General features: G+C 34.8%; 1 protein-coding gene across 2 annotated transcripts in view; it reads left to right on the top strand.

Annotated features, from left to right (window-relative positions):
• PKN2 (protein kinase N2) overlaps positions 1-19,180 on the top strand; it is a 138,331-nt gene that overhangs the window by 23,746 nt on the left and 95,405 nt on the right. Inside the window, exons 2-3 of one of the 2 annotated variants that reach the window (XM_073234241.1) lie at positions 4,565-4,679; positions 18,713-19,013. In XM_073234241.1, the coding sequence (XP_073090342.1) occupies positions 4,623-4,679; positions 18,713-19,013 (358 nt within the window). In that variant the 5' untranslated portion in view covers positions 4,565-4,622. The remainder of the gene's footprint in view (positions 1-4,564; positions 4,680-18,712; positions 19,014-19,180) is intronic. The other variant, XM_036996329.2, reaches the window with a different exon arrangement.

The following is a 19,180-nucleotide window of genomic DNA, read 5'->3' on the forward strand; positions in this document are numbered from 1 at the left end:
CATGTGTTTCTGAAATGTCCCTAAAAAGGGACAAAACCTCTGACTAGAGAAAATGACTTCTATTTCACATTTTTATAGATGGAAGAAAAATATAATGTATATGCAGCCTTTAAAAAACCTTTTTTTACCTTTTATTTTTAAGTGTTTCAGTTAATTCTAATAGTAATAGGTATATAAAACTTCATCTCACATTGTTAGGACTATGGAAACAAAATAGGGCTGATGTGTTTTATCTTCTGAGAAATTCAGGAATGGGGGAGATTCAGAATCAAGAAGATTCCTTGCTTTACCTTCAGAGCTGTAAGAACAAATAGAATATAGGCACTGAGAAAGGTGGGTTTTTCTGATCATCCAAAGCTTTGTTTAATAAACTTTTTCATTAAATTTCTAGCATGGTTAATTTTATATGCTGGAAGTATTCTAATCAAGATCTTGCTTGGTGCATACCTTTTTTGTGAATATGGTATATTTTCTTACAAAGTATTTTTTGCATATTAGGCTCTTAAGAAATAGCTGATAGCTAAAAGATAACTGGTTGACAAAAGTCTAGGCGTGCGTGGATTCTGAACTTGGGGTTTTTGGATGGACTTCGGGCTATGGAAAACCCCTGAAACTTCTTGCTGTGTGTGTGTTGCACATACAGAATATTCCATTCCAAAGCAGAGTCCATTGCTTTCATCAGGATCCCAGAGTGGATCTGTAATCTGTGCCTTCTCCCTTCACTCCAACTGCACATACACAAAAAAAATTTAAGAACCACTGCTGGGAGAAAATTAGCAAAATTGATCATGGAGTGGTGATTAAATGGTCATAGAGTTACTAGTAGCTCTAGTACCTGTCATTTGATAACAAGCCCTCTGGTTTAAAATACTGACAAGGTAAAATTATTTAAAGCATTTAAGATTCAAGAATTTCAAATGTGAAGATAAAGGAAAATTAATTTTAGTAGTCATTAAAATGGCAATTATGTATTTCTATTTTACTAATTGTATAATTTTCTTTTGTGCTTGAATATACATGTGACTTAATTGATAAGAAAAATGATCAGTGACTGAAAGCCCTTCCTGTATTATAAATGTGGGGGATTATCTTGGTATCTGACTCTAGTTGATTTTTTTCTTCCAATGCCTTCTTTTTCTTTTTTGCCTGAAACTTTTTCTGTAACTGGAGTTTTCTGGGGGAAGAGTAGAGTTTGCAGTTTGGATATGGGAGGTTCCTGTACTGCATGTGAAACTTTAAGCCTGCTTTTTTTTTTATTTCCTTAGAAATATTTATTGATTAGCTATGATGTCCCAGACACTGCTGGGGACCCAGTATTGAACAAGACAGCTATTGCCTCTATTCTTAGAGAGCTTATCTTACTGTCAAGCAGATGTGAAGTAAGGTGTGAATGAGGAATTTGATAGGGAAAGGACATGGATCACCTCACAGGAGCACATAAGCAATGATTGTAAATGGTACTGTGCTTCTAATTTTGGTGTCTACTTGGTCATTGTCAGTACACAGAAGTACAATTGATTTTTTACTGTTCTTCTATCCTGTAATATTGCTGATGTTTTATTCTAGAAGTTTTTGGTAAAAATTTCTTAGGATTTTCTGTGTAGATGACGATATTGTCTGCTAATAGGGCCAATTTTATTTCTTCTTTTCCAATCCATATGCCCATTATTGTCTAATTAAAGGGTCTAGAATGCCCAAAACTAGTAAATGTTGAGAATAGACATCTTCATCCAGATCTTAGGGAAAAGCATTTAGTTTTTCATTACTGGGTATATGGTATTAGCTGTAAATTTTTTGTAGATGTTCTTTATCAAGTTGAGGAAGTTGTCCTCTACTCCTAGTTTATTGAGAGTTTTAATTCATGAATACCTGTTAAAATTTTGCCAAAAGCTTTTTCTGTATCAGTTGGTATGATCATGTGATTTTTTAAATGTTTAATAGTTGATGTACTAGATTATATTGATAAATTTTGAATATTGAACTGGTCTTGCATACTTGGAATAAACCCTACTGGGTCATAATGTATAATTTTCTTCATTACTATATTGAATTTGCATATATTTTGTGAGCATTTTTACATCTAAACTCATGGGAGAAATTGGTCCTTGTGTTCATTTCTTCTATTAGAGAGTGTTCTTTTCTTGTATCAGAGTAATAATATTAATCCCATAAAAGGAGTTGGGAGGTATTCCCTCTTATTTTATGGATAGGTATGTGACTATTCAGATTATATATTTCTTACTGGTTAGTTTTGTTGGTATTGTCCTTTCTAGTGATTGGTTTGTTTCATCTAAGTTGTTGATTCATATGTGATTTGTTTTTAGTGTTCCCTTATAGTTTAATGGCTGGAATATTTATAGTCATATTCCCTGTTTTATTCCTGATAGTATACTTTGTGTCTTTTCTTTGACAATCTTCCTAGAGGTTTATCAATTTTATTCATCTTTCACACAATCAACTTTTGTTTCATTGATTTTTTTTTTCCTCTCTTTTTTTCAGCCTCACTGATTTCTGCTCTTGTTTTTATTCCTTCCTTTACCTGTTTTGGGTTTATTTTGTTCTTCTTTTTTTAGTTTCTTGAGTTGGGAGTTTAGCTATATCCCACAAATTTTGATACATAGTATTTTCACTTTTATTCAGTTCTATGTATTTTTAAAAATTTCCTTGGAGACTTCCCCTTTGAACCATGGGTTATTTAGAAGTGTTTTTAGTTTCTAAGTGTTTGAAAATTATATATTGACTTTCTGTTACTGACTAGTTTGATTTCTTAATGATCAGTGAACTTCAACTTCGTTTAAATTCTTTTAAATTTATTTAGGTTTGTTTTATAATCCACGTTCTGGTCTATCATGGTGAATGTTCCATGACTGCTTGACAAGAATATGTATTCTGTTCTATGTTCATTAAATCCTCTTTTTTAGTTCTTCTGTCCTCTTGCTCATTTTCTCTCTGGTAGTTCTATCTTGCTAAAATAGCAGTGTTGAAGTCCCCAACTATAATTTTCTACTTTTCTGTTTCACCTTTTGTTCTGTCAGTTTTTGTTTCTTGTATTTTGAAGTTCTCTTGTTTCCACATTTAGAATTGCTGTGGCTTCTTGGTGAATGGATCCTTTTATCACTTTGTAATGACCCTCTTGGACTGATAACTCTCTTTGCTTTGAAGTCTGCTTTTCCTAATACTAATATAGTCACTTCTGCTTTTATTTTTAATTAATGTTTGTATGGCATACCCTTTTCCATTCACTCTGCTTATGCCATGGTATTCAAAGTTAGTCTCATAGATAGCATAAAGCTAGGTCATACTTTTACTCCACTGTGCAATCTCTGTTTTGATTTTTTGGATTTAGACCTTTACATTTAAAGTAATTATTGATATGTAAGAGCTTAAGTCTGCTAGATAATTATTTGTTTTCTGTTTGTTCTGTTTCTTCCACCTGTTTCCCTGTTCATAGGCTATGTGAACCCTTTTTTAGAATTCCATTTTTTTGATTTATAGTCTTTTTGAGTATATCACCAATTTTTATTCTAAGGTAGTTCCTTTGGTTATTCCAATACATATGTGTATACTGTTGGTATTGACATTTTGTCACTTTTTTTAAGTCCCTTAATGCTCCCCATTTTAAAATTGAAATTGTCTTATTTCCTTTACATCGAGCACATCAGAACATCATATAGAAACTCATGAAAAGAATGAGTCTTTAACATTTAGTGTTATTTTTGTTTATTAAAGTATAGTTGATATACAATAGTATATTGATTTCAAGTATACAACACAGTGGTTGAACAGTTATCTACATTATTAAATGCTTACCCCAAGTAGTGTAGTTACTGTCACCATATAAAGATGTTACAGAATTACTGACTGTATTTTCTATGCTGTACTTTTATCCTCATGAAGAAGTTATATTATGATTGAGGTTTTGTGTCTCTTTATTCCCTTTACCTGTTTTACCTACCCTTCCCGCCCCTCCCCCATGGTAACCACCAGTCACTTCTGAGTGTCTGTGAGTCTATCGCTGTTTTGTTCATTTTGTTTTATTATTTTTCAAGATGACACATAAGTGATAAGCAGTAGTTATCTTTCTCTGCCTGGCTTATTTCACCTCTCATAATACCCTCTAGGTCTACCCATGTTGTTGCAAATGGTAGGATTTGTTTTCTTCTTATGGATGAGTAATATTCCATTGTGTATATGTACCATATCTTCTTTATACAGTCATGTATTGTTGAACACTTTGGTGGCTTCCATATCTTCACTATTATAAATGCAGCAGTAAACATAGGGGTACATGTATCTTTTCAAATCAGAGATTTTCTTTTCTTCCAGTAAATTTCTAAGAGTGGAATTACTGGATTGGTGGTATTTCTATTTTTAGTTTTTTGAGGAACCTCCATACTGTTTTCCATGGTGGCTGCATCAATTGACATTCCCACCAACAGTGTAGGAGGGTTCCCTTTCTCCACATCCTCACCAACACTGGTTATTTCTTCTCTTTTGGATAGTGGCCATTCTAACTGACGTGAGGCAATATCTCATTGTGGTTTTGATTTGCATTTCCCTACAGATGAGTGATGTGAAGGTCTTTTCGTGTGCCTGTTGGCCAGCTGTATGTCTTTGGAAAAATGTTTCTTCAGGTCCTCTGCCCATTTTTAAATGGGTTGTTTGGGGTTTTTTTGGTGGTAAGTTATATGAATTCTTTATATATTTTAGATGTCAACCCCTTATTGGATATATCATTTAATATATTCTCCCATATTGTAGGTTCCTTTTTTGTTTTGTTGATTGTTTCCTTTGCTGTGTAGCAGCTTTTTAGTTTGATGTAGTCCCACTTGTTTATTTTTGCTTTTGTTTCCCTTGCCTGGGGGGATGTATCCAGAAAAAAATTGTTAATGCTGGTGATCAAGAGTTTACTGCCTATGTTCCTTCTAGGAGTTTTATGGTTTTAGGTATTATATTTTAGGTCTGTAATCCATTTGGAGTTTACTTTTGTGTATAGTGTTCAACAGTAATCCAATTTCATTCTCTTGCATGTAGTTGTCCAGTTTTCCCTGCACCATTTATTGAAGAGACTGTCTTTTCCCATTGTATATTCTTGCCTCCTTTGTCATATATTAATTGGTCATATATGCATGGTTTTGTTTCTGAGCTCTCTATTCTGTTCCATTGATCTATGTGTCTGTTGTGCCAGTAGCATGCTGTTTTAATCACTATAACTTTATAGTATGACTTGATATCATGGAGTGTGATACTCCCAGCTTTGTTCTTTCTTCTCAAGATTGCTTTGGCTGTTTGGGGTATTTGTAGTTCCATATGAATTTTAGGATTATTTGCTCTAGTTCATTGAGAAATTCCATTGGTATTTTAATAGGGATTGCAATCTGTAAATTGCTTTGGGCAGGATGGCCATTTTGACAGTATTCTTCCTATCCATGAACATAGAATAGATTTCCATTTGTATCTTCGGCAGTTTCATCAATGTCTTACAGTTTTCAGAGTTCAGGTCTTTAACCTCCTTGGTCAGATTTACTCCTAAGCATTTTTTTCTTATAGATGTAATTGTATATGGAATTGTTTTCTTGATTTCTCTTTCTGCTAGTTCATTGTGAATATATAGGAATGCAACACATTTCTGTGTATTGTTTTTGTATCTTGTGACTTTGCTGAATCCATTTATTAGTTCTGATGGTTCTTTGGTTGGAGTCTAGGATTTTTTATACATGGTATCATGTCATCTGCAAATAGTGACAGTGTTAATTCTTCCTTACCAATTTGGATGCCTTTTATCTCTTGCTTTTGCTTGATTTCCATGGCTAGGGCTTCCAGTAGTACATTGAATAAAAGTGGTGAGAGTAGGCATCCTTGTTAGCTTTTTGCCATTGAGTATGATATTGGCTGTGGGTTTGTCATATATGGCCTTTATTGTATTGAGGTATGTCCCTCTATATCCACTTTGTTCAGAGTTTTTATCATGAATGGATGTTGAATTTTGTCAAATGCTTTTTCAGAATCCATTGATAGGATCATATGGTTACCCTTCCTTTTGTTAATGTGTTGTATTACATAGGTTGATTTATAGATATTGTACCATCCTTGCATCCCTGTAGTAAATCCCCCTTTCATGAGAGATGATCCTTTTGATGTATTTTTGAATTCAGTTTGCTAATGTTTTCTTGAGGATTTTTGCATCTGTGTTCATGAGGGATATTGGTCTGTAATTTTTTTTCATATTGTTTTTTTTCTGGTTTTGGTATTAAGTTGATGCTGGCCTCATAGAAAGAGTTTGGAAATTGTCCTTCCTCTTCTATTTTTTGGAATACTTTAAGAAGGATGGGTATTACCTCTTCTTTAAATGTTTAATTCACCTGTGAAGCCATCTGGTCCTGGACCATTGTTTGTTGGGAGTTTTTTTATTACCACTTCAATATTGTTACTGGTAATTGGTCTGTTCAGATATTTCGTTTCTCCTAGTCTTGGAAGACTAGACATTTCCAGGAATTTGTCTATTTCTTCTTCTTGTCCAATTAATTGGAATATTATTTTTCATAGAATTATCTTACGATTCTTTGAATTTCTGTGGTGTCAGTTGTAACTTCTTTTTCATTTCTGATTTTGTGTCCTCTTCTTTTTTTTTCATAAGTCTGGCTGGGGGTTTATCCATTTTGTTTATCTTCTCAAAGAACCAGCTCTTCCATTCATTGATTTTTTTTTTTCTATCGTTTTCTTATTCTCTTATTTATTTGTGTTCTGACCTTTATTATGTCCTTTCTTCAACAACTTTTGGACTTTGTTCTTTTTCTAATTCCTTTAGTTTTGAGGTTAGATTGTTTATTTGCAATTGTTCTTGTTTCTTGAGATAGGCCTCTTATTGCTTATACGCTTTCCTCTTTTGCTGCATCCCTCATTTTTGAACCGTTGTGTTTCTGTGTTCTTTTGTTTCCATCATGTATTGTTTGATTTCCTCTTTGATTTGTTCATTGATCCATTGAGTATTTAGAAGCATGCTGTTTAGTTCCCATGTGTATGTGGGGTTTTTTTGTTTTCTTCATGTAATATCTAGTTTCATCCCTTGTAGGCTTCAAAGGTGCTTGATACAATTTTAAGTCGAGTTTATTGAGGCTTCTTTTGTGTCCTAATATGTGATCTATTCTGGAGAACATTCCATGTACACTTGAGAGAATGTGTACGTCACTTCACTTTTTTTTTTTTTGATAGTTAAAAAATTTTATTCTACAACCAGCAAGTACCTTTTTTTGTTGTTGTTATCATTAACATACAAATACATGAGCAACATTATTGTTACAAGACTCTCCCCATTATTAAGTCCCCACCACGTACCCCATTACAGTCACTGTCCATCAGCGTAGTAAAATGCTATAGAATCACTACTTGTCTTCTCTGTGTTATACTGCCTTCCCTGTGCCCCCCTCCCTACATTATGTGTGCTAATCATAATGCCCCTTTTTCTCCCTTATCTCTCCCTTCCCACCCATCCTCCCCAGTCTCTTTCCCTTTGGTAACTGTTAGTCCTTTCTTGGGTTCTGTGAGTCTGCTGCTGTTTTGTTCCTTCAGTTTTTTCTTTGTTCTTATATTCCACAGGTGAGTGAAATCATTTGGTGCTTGTCTTTCTCCACCTGACTTATTTCACTGAGCATAATACCCTCTAGCTCCATCCATGTTGTTGCAAATGGTAGGATTTGTTTTCTTCTTATGGCTGAATAATATTCCATTGTGTATATGTACCACAGCTTCTTTATCCATTCATCTACTGATGGACACTTAGGTTGCTTCCGTATCTTGGCTATTGTAAATAGTGCAGCGATAAACATAGGGGTGCTTATGTCTTTTTCAAACTGGTCTCCTGCATTCTTCGGATAAATTCCTAGGAGTGGAATTCCTGGGTCAAATGGTATTTTTATTTTTAGTTTTTTGAGGAACCTCCATACTGCTTTCCACAATGGTTGAACTAATTTACATTCCCACCAGCAGTGTAGGAGGGTTCCCCTTTCTCCACATCCTTGGCAACATTTGTTGTTGTTTGTCATTTGGATGTTGGCCATCCTGACTGATGTGAGGTGATACCTCATTTTGGTTTTAATTTGCATTTCTCTAATGATTAGCGATGTGGAGTATCTTTTCATGTGCCTGTTGGCCATCTGAATTTCTTCTTTGGAGAACTGTCTGTTCAGATCCTCTGCCCATTTTTTAATCATCCCTTCACTTTCAGTCTGTAATGTCTTTAGGTCTGAAACAAATCTCTTATAGGCAGCATATAGATGGGTCTTGTTTCTTTACATTTAGCCCATTTTTATTCATTTCATCTTTCTGAAGTTACAAACCTCTTGCAGTTGTCATTTCTTTCTAGTTTTGAGGAACTTTGAGCCATTCTTTAAGAATAGGACATTTACAATTTCTCTTAGCTTTTCTTAAAGATTGTTTTTGTTTCCCTTTAATTCCTGATTAGTATTTTCATTGGATATAGAAATTGAAGTTGACATTCTTTCCTTTGAGCACTTAAAATGTTATACCACTTTCATCTGGTTTCCATAGTTTTCGTTGAGAAATGCATCATTTCTGTCCAACTGCTTTCAAAAGTGTTTTCTTTGTAGTTTCCCAAAGTTTGATTTGATGCATGTTGGCTTTTTTAGATGTGTTTGGATTTCTCCTATTTTGGGATTTACTTTGCTTCTTGAATGTGTCTGTTTATGCCTTTTACCAAATTTTGGAAATTAACCATCATTTCAATTTTTTTTTCAGACACACTCTTTTTCTTCTTTTGGGACTCCTGTGACACAAATGTCAGCTTTTATTATTGTCCAGTAGATTTCTGCCCCTTACTAATTTATCTCCAGTCTATTTCCTTTCTGTTGTTCAGATTGGTTAAGTTCTTCTATTCATCTGTCTTCAAGTATAGTGATTCTTTTTCTGTTACCTCCAATCAACTGTTGAGTCCATTCATTGAGGTTTTTATTTATTATATTTTTCAGTTCCATAACTTCCTTGATTCTTTTTTAAATCTTCAAGTATTTGCTGAGGCTTTCCAGTCACTCACTGGTTTTAAGAGTGTTCATAATTGTTGAAGCATTTTTATGATGGTTGCTTTAAAATCCTCGGTTAATTTCAACATCTGATTTATGTTGGTGTTGGCATATATCGACTTTTTCATTCCAGTTTGTCATTTTGCTGGTTTGGGTGTGATTTTTTTTTTTTATCATATCCTGGACATTTTTCCCATTATGTTATGAAACCCTGGACCCTATTTAAGTCTACTGTTTTAGTAAGAACTCACTCTGTTTAGATTTAGCACACAGACCCTGGTCTACTTTTGTGGGCTGTGGTTCCCATGATAATTTACTTCTCAGGGCCTTTGCAGTGTTATTCCAGTATGCTTTGTGTACTATCTGAAGGCTGTTCTGAAAAGCTGAGTTTCATGGTGTAGTTCATTTCTAAAACCATATTGCATATAAGCTCTGGTCAGCTCAATGTGGGTTGGTTCTGCCAAGTCCTAATTCTGCCCAGGACTTCTTATGCAGGTTTAAAGAATTCTTCTCCCCATCTCTCTCCTCTCTTCTCCAAGATCTTCCTCCTATTTTATGTGTTTCTTGGGGTAGTGAGGGGACATACTGCCTGCCCCTGCTGGATAGTAGTGGAATCCTTGTCCTGGTCTCCAGTTGGTTTTCATTGACAACACACCATTAGAGGAGGGGATTTCCACCTCCTACCACCTGTCACTGCTGGATGGAAGACAGAAGCCCAAAATCCCATTCATTGTCTGATGGCATCATGCAGCTGGGGGTGAAAGTGTCACTGTGAGTCATCTACCATTGAATATGGGGACTAGTCTCTGTTGGCACCACATTCCTGAGGGAAGGAATCCTCACCCTCATTTACCTGTTCTTGTCAAGTGGGAGTATACACTCCCTGCTTGGTGTCTACTTACGCTGCCCTGGCAGGGAAGGAAAGCCCATACCAGATCCTTTCTACCTCAGGGTAGAGAAAAGGAGACCACACTCCCTACTTGGTCTCTGTTGATGCCTCTTCATTGGTGGGGAAGATGAATCTCCTTCAGGGTCCTACTACTGTCAGAAAGCAGGAGTTCAGGATGCCCACTTCATCTCCACTGGCACCGCACTGGCAGGGAAGGAGAACACTGCCCTAACATACCTGCTTCTGCCTTGCTACCCTGAACCACCTGCTCTGCCTGGTGAGAAATCCAGATACTCCACTCAGTATCCTCTCCCATGGCAGGATGGGGAGCATCCATGGTGCTTGGCTGGAATAGAGTGGATGTTGTCAAAAAGTTTTCTGTCCTGCTGGGTTGTCCCTTTCACAGTTCTTCAGCTAGAGACAGCAGATTCTTCCTGGCTTTTGGTCAGGGGAGCGGGGGTGGTTGGTGGGGATAGCTTGGCTTTGCAGAACTATTGAAATTATAAAAAGATTAGTGGTTGCCAGGAATTCTGGGGAGAGAGGACCATTGAATAGGTGAGGTACAGGGGATTTTTGAGATTGTAAAACTGTTCTGTATGATAATTTAATTATGAATACATGACATGAATTTGTCAAAACCCATAGAATTTCACAAAGAATAAGCCTTAATGTATTAAGAGTACATAAGTTAGTCATTAAAAAGTATCGTTTTGTACGTCAGAGATCTAAGAAGGGAATGCAGACTGTTAAGGGAGAATTAAAGTGTCTAATATCTGTGTATGAAACAACCTCACTGAAGAGGGTGGTTAGAAAAGGTGCTAACTTCGAAAATGAATGGATTCTGTAATTCTAAAGGCAAAAAGAACTGCTTGTAATCACTGTACTTTAGTTAATAAAGTTGCTTCCCTGGGGTATGGGTAAACAATTCTGATCCTACTATACATGTATAATGGAATCTGGGGAATTAAGTAAATGGATGGCTACTAATAGGAGCCAGGTTTCTTACTATGGGAAGAAAATTTATAGATAAAAAAGGGAAGGAGGCTAAAATGATACATACTGATTATGGATGAGAGTTGGAAACATCATCATGAACTCAAGTTTAGCTTAATATAGCTACAGATGTCTTTTTTGTTTTTTTCCATCACTGTATATCTAGTGTCCAGCACAGTATCTAGCACACATAGTGGGTATCCAATAAATATTCGTGGAATGACTGTATCAGTCATGTTTGGCCAGAATGTGAGATACTGTGGTTTAGATTAGTAAGGTGTCCAATCCTTAGATGATTCAACTGTGGCAGGCATATAGAATCATGTAAGAGCATTGAAAGCCTCACTGTTATCACATAGTTTGAATGAGATCAAAAAAATAAAAAAAATTTAAAAAAAAAACATTTTCCAGAAGCTCAAGGGAGAAGAGTATGGAAAATGAAACAGAAAATTATTAGTGGCATCCTTTGGAGCAGAGATGGAAATCTGACCCATTAGATTCAGTTTTGTGGTATAAAATGAGGTTATTTAAAGTGGTAGAGTACACAAACATAAGGAACATTGATATTAATATTAGAAAAAGATCATATATGGAGATCTGGAATTATAGTTATCATTATTAAATTAGATTATGTTTCAAAGCATTGAGCTAGACATACATTATTTTAGACTCTGATTTGTGATAAATCTTAAAATGAAACCAAGCAAAAAAGGAATTGGTTGGTACTGTGACTAAAAAGTTTAGGAGTATGGAGGTATGTTTGCTTTATGCGTAATTGGATTTAGATGCTTAGCCGGTGATCTTTTTCTCTTTAATTCACATCTTAGCCTTTTTCTGGGTTAGCCTTGTTTTCTCTTTATGGTAAGAAGAGCACATCTCTTTATCAGTAGCTTCAGATTTTTATTGTGTTTACAAATGGTGTTCTCAGGGGAAGGATTTCCCTTTCAATCCCTGAAAAGGGCATCAGAATGGGCCTACTTCAGTCACATGACTACTCCTAAATCATTCACTGATCCGAGGGTCGAATACTCTTGCCCACATGCCTCTTATGCTCAGTTTTGTGACTGCAGTGGTGAAGAAGCAAGGCAATTTTTTATTAGGCAAGTCTGTTTTAAAAAATAACAACTCTGTTTTGTTTTGTTTAAAGAAAAAGAGGATTATCTCTACCTATATCCTTCTCAAAGTATGTGTACATGGGGAGGGTGGCATAAAGTGGGAAAGAAAGGAAAATTACTTTTCCTTTTTCTACATAATGATAATATTATTAATATTTCCACCCCTCAAAGTTGATTGTCACATTTTTTTTATCTGTTGGGAGTCAACAGAAAGCAATTAATAATCACTATAACCAAAGAGACTGCTTACAGCTATAATCATCTCTTGCCTGGATTACTGTAGTAGCCTCAGTATCACAAATCTATTACAGTTTAAACTCATCTTAAGATTCTGTGGCTATACTAGATGTTTCTTCTGCTGGTCTTACCTGCACTTGGTTTATGCGGCTGCATTCAGCTGGTGGGTAAACTGGACTGGAATGTCCACTATGTATGGCCTCACTCACATGTCTGGTGCCTCAGCTAGAATGGCTGAAACAGCTGGAGCTGGAGTGCTTTGGTTCTCTCCCAAAAGGCCTTACTCCACAAGATTAATCTCATTGTCCAGAGTCTTTTTATCTAGCAGAATAGTCCAGACTTCTTTTAATAGTATTTAGGTTTTCAAGAGTGAAAATAGAAGCTGTGAGTCCTCTTGAGGCCTGCTCTTGGACTTGCTGCTCATTATCGGAATGTCACTTCGATCACACTATCAGTCAGAGTAAGTCAGAGGGGTCGTCATGAGTTAGTGTGGAAGGGGGCTACATGACAATGTGAATGTAGGGAGACAGAATTCATTTGAGGCCATTTTGTACCATGGCTTCATAATGGGTTTCCCTGCTTTTCTTGTACCATTCACATTTACTCAGCACAGAAAGTCATAACATATCACTTTGCCTAAGCCCTACCCCATTTCACTTAGAGTGAAAACCAAAGTCTTTATATTGGCCTGCAAGGCCCTCCTATGTGATCCTTAATCAAATAGGAATTTACATTTCATCTAAAACAAGAATTTTAAAGCAGGCAGTCTAGGACTTGTATAGCAGTTCAGTAGAGCCCTCTGGGTTCCAGATTCTTTCTCTTTGCTTTGCCATCCTTTATGTGTTGGTTTTGTCCTATTTGTCCCTTACTATCATAGGATGGCTGCTGCACCTTGAGGCCTTGGGTCTGAATTCTAGACAAAAAGATAAAGAGAAGTAGAAGCTTTCCCTAAAATCCTGGGCTTGCTTCTCTTTGACAAGAGTAGTCATATAGCTACTTCTAGATGCAAGAGAATCTAATAAGGTGAGACTTTTATCTGTGTGCTTTGCTGTATCTAACAAAATGGTAGTTTTCTTAGTAAAGATAAAGGGAGGATGGATATTATATAGGCACCCAGCAATATCTGATTTCAGTGTTGTGTGCCAGGATTGTACTGTTGCTATGAAAGCATACTTCTTAGTCCTAGGCATAGCAATTATGAGACTTAAAAATAATACAGTCAAGGTAGTTGTAATAATTCCATTTTGCAGGTAAGGAAGTTGCAAGTATAGCATGTTTGCAGTATCAGAATTTATGTGGCTTGACTCCAAGTGCGTAGTGCTTTCCATCATACCACATTATAACTGAGCCCTCTGTCCAAATACACACACACACACACACACACACACACACTGTATGGCCTACATTTGTGTAAAGCTTTGCTGCTTTCTTCAGATGATGTTGGGTTTTTATGTTATTCTTCTTTAATAAATTGAATATCTGAAACAAAGGATTGTACCATTTCCATTTCTGAGTTTTCAGTAAATATTTTGAATAAGTGAAATTTCAAAAAAAACTAAAAGAAAGCTGAACATCATTTTGCAGGTGAGCAAACAGGTACAGAGATATGGGATAAGGTGCTTGGTTTGCATAGCTAGTGACAGAGAGCTAGTGTTAGAACTAGTTTCTTGCTTTCTGATGGAGCATTCTCCCCTGAGACAAAGAAGGTGGAATTAGGACGAAATTAGAGAATAAGAGGAAATATGTCCTGCCAATATCCCTGATTTAAGGCACATATTATTCATTAATTAATACAGATAGATGAGTTATGTCAAGGTGTAGTTCAAACACAGGGAAGTGGATTCTTCAAGGGTTTCCTCTAAAAAGGCAGTATGCAGTAGAAGAGTAATAAATGAGGAGTTAGGAGCCTAGCATGTAAACCCAGCCAGGTCATTGACTTTTCCACATGTCCTTAGACAAGTTGCTTAGCTGCTTTCAACCTGCTTTTCCTGAAAGTTAAAATCAAGGGAGTTAGGCTACATGATCTTTGAAATTCCTTCTAGCTAAAACAGTCTATGAATCATTGTACCCAGTGAGTTTTTATGGGTGCTGTAACATTTCTTGGAATCTATCAGGTCTGACTGTTTTTTATTTCTATAATGTAGAGAAAGTAACAGCTTTTTCACTTCTTCTCTGGGAACTTGGCCAGTGAAGAGTAAATAAACATCCTGTCCTTTCTTTCCCTAAATGAAGTACTTGGTCATAAGTGACAATTTTTTCTTCATTTTGTTCTTTGAACCTGATCCTGTTCTTACTATAGTGTTTTTTTAACTTCACTGTGAGTTTCTTGAAATGTGGTAAATTGAAAATGTTAATTTATGCTTTCTTCTAGATCACAATTTCATTATTTCATAAAATAAAAATAATTGTATTTATCAAATACATATTAATACTTCTGTGTATTTCAGATACTTGGCTGGTACATGATGTGGTCTGATGAGAGCGGAATGTGTAGTCTCATCCCTTGCAGTAGAATTGTAGTGACTCAAAATAACCTAATTAAAAGCAGTATACTATAGAGTATAAGGTATAATTTAGCTTTTACATCTGTCAAAATTGAAATAAAGTGGAAGTTACTTTTGGTTTCTTTTAAATAATGCCTTTCCCTCATTAAGGACAGGCACTGTATGTTCATTGCTAAAAAAAATTTGAGAAAATATGGAAAGCTTTTAAAATGAAAATCCCTCTTAATTTTTTTACTGAGATAATTATTGCTAATATTTCCTTCTCTTTCCAGTCTTTCTCCCCCTTCCTTCTTATTTTAAGCATAAATTGAACTAAAACTGTGTGTACATAGCAGTAATATATTGGGCTGGACATGCTGCTGTGGAATAATGAAGAGTGTAAGTAAAGAGAAACCTTTTCTTATCCTCCTAGACTGTTTGAAATTTTTTTGTTATGATACTTAGCATCCTAAACTTCCTCTTTGCTATAAGTTGGTTAAATCCCTGCAATTTGTAAATTTTATGAAAGAGTCTTATCAGTGCCCAGCACAGTGCTTTATACATATTAAAATTTTTTTAATTATTGAATTGATTGTTCTATATATTAATAGTCTCTAATTATTTTCTTAGGTTACATTACTAGAATTAGAATTACTGGGCCAGAGGGAACCACTATTTTTAAACTTGTTACGTATTTATAACTTTTATAAAGACTCACAGCTTATAGCTAGATTTTTGCCAATATCATAATGAGAATAATCTTTGTCAATTTAAGAGGTAAGAATGTACAGTCTGTATACTGCCACAGCTCAGTTTTTCCTTAAGTTAACACACATGATATTAGTGACCAGGGAATGGGTTCTGAGTCAGGTCATGTTCCATTTTCCCCAGAAAGTTAATATCCTGGGCCCAGTTTTTTGTGGTTGCTGTAATTTTAGATGAAGTCTTAGCAAGAAAGACCTTAAAATAAAAGCTGAAAATCCTATGGGAAAATTTGATAGTTGGAAGCCTCTGTTGTTACTGAGGAAAAGTCTTCTGTTGATCTAATTGTCATTCATCAGGAAAATGTCTTCTTTCTCAATTTTTTTGTTGTTATTTTCATTTATCTTATTTACAACTTGGTGTGACCTTCCAATCCAATCTAAGGATAGTGGTTCAGATCTTTCTTCACTTACAGAAATTCTCATCCATTTATCTCTTCATGTAGTGCTCCCCCATTTTCTTTATTCTCTTACTCTGGAGCTATTATTAGATGGATCTTGGGTCTTCTCATTTTATCTTCCATGCCTTCTAATTTCTCATACCTCTGTGCAATGAATTCACAGTAATTTCCTCAGTTATCTGCCAATATACTAATTCATTATCTTGGTCTAATCTGCTAACCTCTCCACTGAGTTTTTAATTTATTTTGGTTCCTTTGAAATCCACCTAATGTTTACTCTTTGTTTCTTAATTATTATGGTCTCTGTTTTTTTATTTAGCCACTTGAAACCTACTCAACTAAAAATTATTTCAATATTTTTACTATAAATTCCGTGGATATTAATTTCACTAATGGTTTCTTTGTGTTTGGATTTGGCCCATCTGATTGAATGACTTCATTATGGATATGGATGATGTAAATGTTAAAGTACATTAAAAATAGGATTAATCATGGAAGATTTGAATTTTTTTGAACAGATATATTGTGATGGTGAGTTTAGATTGATAGTGAAAGGAATAGGAAGTAAAAATGAAAAACAGTAAAATAATGTAAAAAGGAACATGTTAGATCAATTAACTAGAATAAGCTAAACTTGTTTTGCTAGTGATTGAAAGTAAGAATCAGGTTTTTTATGTAGATGATTGGTGCAGGATCATGAATACTGTTAGGAGATTTAGTTTTATGCTTAGGATTAGTTCTGTTTTTCTTCCTTTATTTTGTATCTTCATATTTTCTGAGTATATTAATGGATTCTAAAGGGAATTCATGATTAAAGGTTGGATATAACTTTGTTTTAAAAAGATAAGGAAAGGTATCTACTGTTCATTTTTGAGGGAGGCATGAATTTTTACAAAGAGTTGTGAATGGTACATGAAAGTGTTAAGCTTATAAACATAAATTGATATAACGTAGATTGTGTAGACAGTTACTACTGCCTATAATAGAACCTACTAAGACTAACCTACTAAGATTAACAGTGACGATCTCCACTGGTTAAACGGCTGTTTATTTTCTGAGGCTAATTTGTTTTTACCTAAGTTGAGAATATTGTTCCATTGCCTAGGACTGATTCTAGCATCTCTCATATAATTGCTTTTTTTTTAAGGGTAGAGGCATAATTTAATAGATGGAATATCTCATTTCAGTTCTAAATGCAAGAAAATTATATTTTCCAATAACTTTCATAGTTTATTGCCAGTAAAATTTTTAGGAAAGGAGTAGTAGAAAGTATTGTAACTTTTCCTATCTGCTTTCGGAGGTCATTTGGTTATGTTAAATTATTGATTATATTTCATGTATCTCCTGCCCCTTTCCAAAAGGTATTTGAATCATGTGATAACAAAAGATGGGAGTAAAGATACAGTTACTCAAAGTCCCAACTTGTGAAAAGGAAGAGGAAGCAAACCTGCTAACCACATAGGACTCATATCTAATTCTAGTTAATACAGTCACCATGACTGAATATCAGTTTTGCTTTTGAGCTTCCTAGAGTATGAGTTCCCTTTATCAGAAAGATAAAAGCGTGAGTTCCTCAGCAGTGACAGGTTTTTCTGAACTCTAAAAGGATATTAAATAATATAATTGACAATCATTAAGAAAACAAAACAGAGCTCCTCTGCCAGGCATGAGCCTTGTCCTCAAATTGTTCATAGTCTTTGGTGGGTGGTCAGGAGAGGTTATTTAAATTCTAAGAGATGGCATAGGCCCAAAATTCTTTCCCTGGAAGAATTGTGGTGAAACTTTGAAACAAGTATAAGTCAACCAAGCAAAGAAGGGAATAGGAGGAGATAATTGGAGAAAGAGGGAAACGTGTACATTACAAAGGCACAGGATGCACAGTAGCTAAACCAAGAGAGATTGTCTCTGGTAGTAAATTCTGTAATTGGATAATGTGATTGGAATTTAGGGAGCAAATTGAAGAGAAATGGAAATTGAAGTAGACAAGGGCCTTCAATGATATATATCAAATACATAAACCATTTTCCTGTAACAATTTTTTTTTTAACAGCCTTGAAATCTTAGTGCTACAATTCTGAAACTGTACAACAAGGCTTTCCGGAATGTCTTAGCAAACTTTTAGGATGCTGCAGTAAGTTTTAAATTTTCAGGGAAGTACAATGACCATGTATTGGATACCATGTGATCTAACTGGAGTCAAGTTAAGTTTCAAAATTAATTATTCTACATTTCCTTTGCCAATATTTGTTTATGAAGAAATTTCTTACAGAGGATAGAATTTATCTGTGAAATTTAATAATAATCTTCACTCACTGAGTGAGTAAGAATTACACTCAGAGCTTCATGTACAGTATTTTTAATTACCACAATATCTCTGAAAGGTGGGTAATGTCATTAGATTTTATAGATGACTAAACTGAATATTTGAAAGGCAGATAGCTTGATCAAGATTCATAGTGTCGGCATTGGGATCTAACTTGGGTTTACAGGATATCAAAAATCCACTCTCTTTGTATAGCTCTAAGATGCCTTTATGTATAGGTATGTTGTGCTTACTTTATTTTATATAATTTTATAGGATAATGCTACTTAGTGGGCAGTTGTATTGAAATAATGATTTTGTATGGTAATGAAGGTAAACAAGTAATTTGCTTATTGAAGAAAGAATTATATGTAATATACTTAATAGAGAATCACTTCATGCATAGTTCTGTTATTGAGGCTATACATTTTATTAAGCAGCTAACTTTCCTAACCTCCCACACTTGTTTGTTTTTGTTTTGGTTTTTTTTTTGTAGGGAGATTCTCGAAGTCTTCCATTTCCTGAAAATGTGAGTGCTGTTCAAAAATTAGACTTTTCAGATACAATGGTCCAACAGAAATTGGATGATGTCAAGGATCGAATCAAGAGAGAAATAAGGAAAGAACTGAAAATCAAAGAAGGAGCTGAAAATCTGAGGAAAGTGACAACAGATAAAAAAAGTTTGGCTTATGTGGACAACATTTTGAAAAAATCAAATAAAAAATTAGAAGAACTACATCACAAGCTACAGGAACTAAATGCACATATTGTTGTATCAGATCCAGAAGATGTTACAGGTATAAACATATTTGATGTTTATATGGTATTCTAATAAGAAAATGTATCATTTTAAAGTAGTAAGCTTTATAACCTACATATAATTTTTAGCTTTTCTGAAAGTACAGGAACTGTATTTTCTCTTACAATTAAGGTCGTTAATTTATATTCTGTTCAGAAATACAGT

The sequence above is a fragment of the Manis javanica genome, chromosome 4 (assembly GCF_040802235.1).
Source record: "Manis javanica isolate MJ-LG chromosome 4, MJ_LKY, whole genome shotgun sequence".
Lineage (NCBI taxonomy): Eukaryota > Metazoa > Chordata > Mammalia > Pholidota > Manidae > Manis > Manis javanica.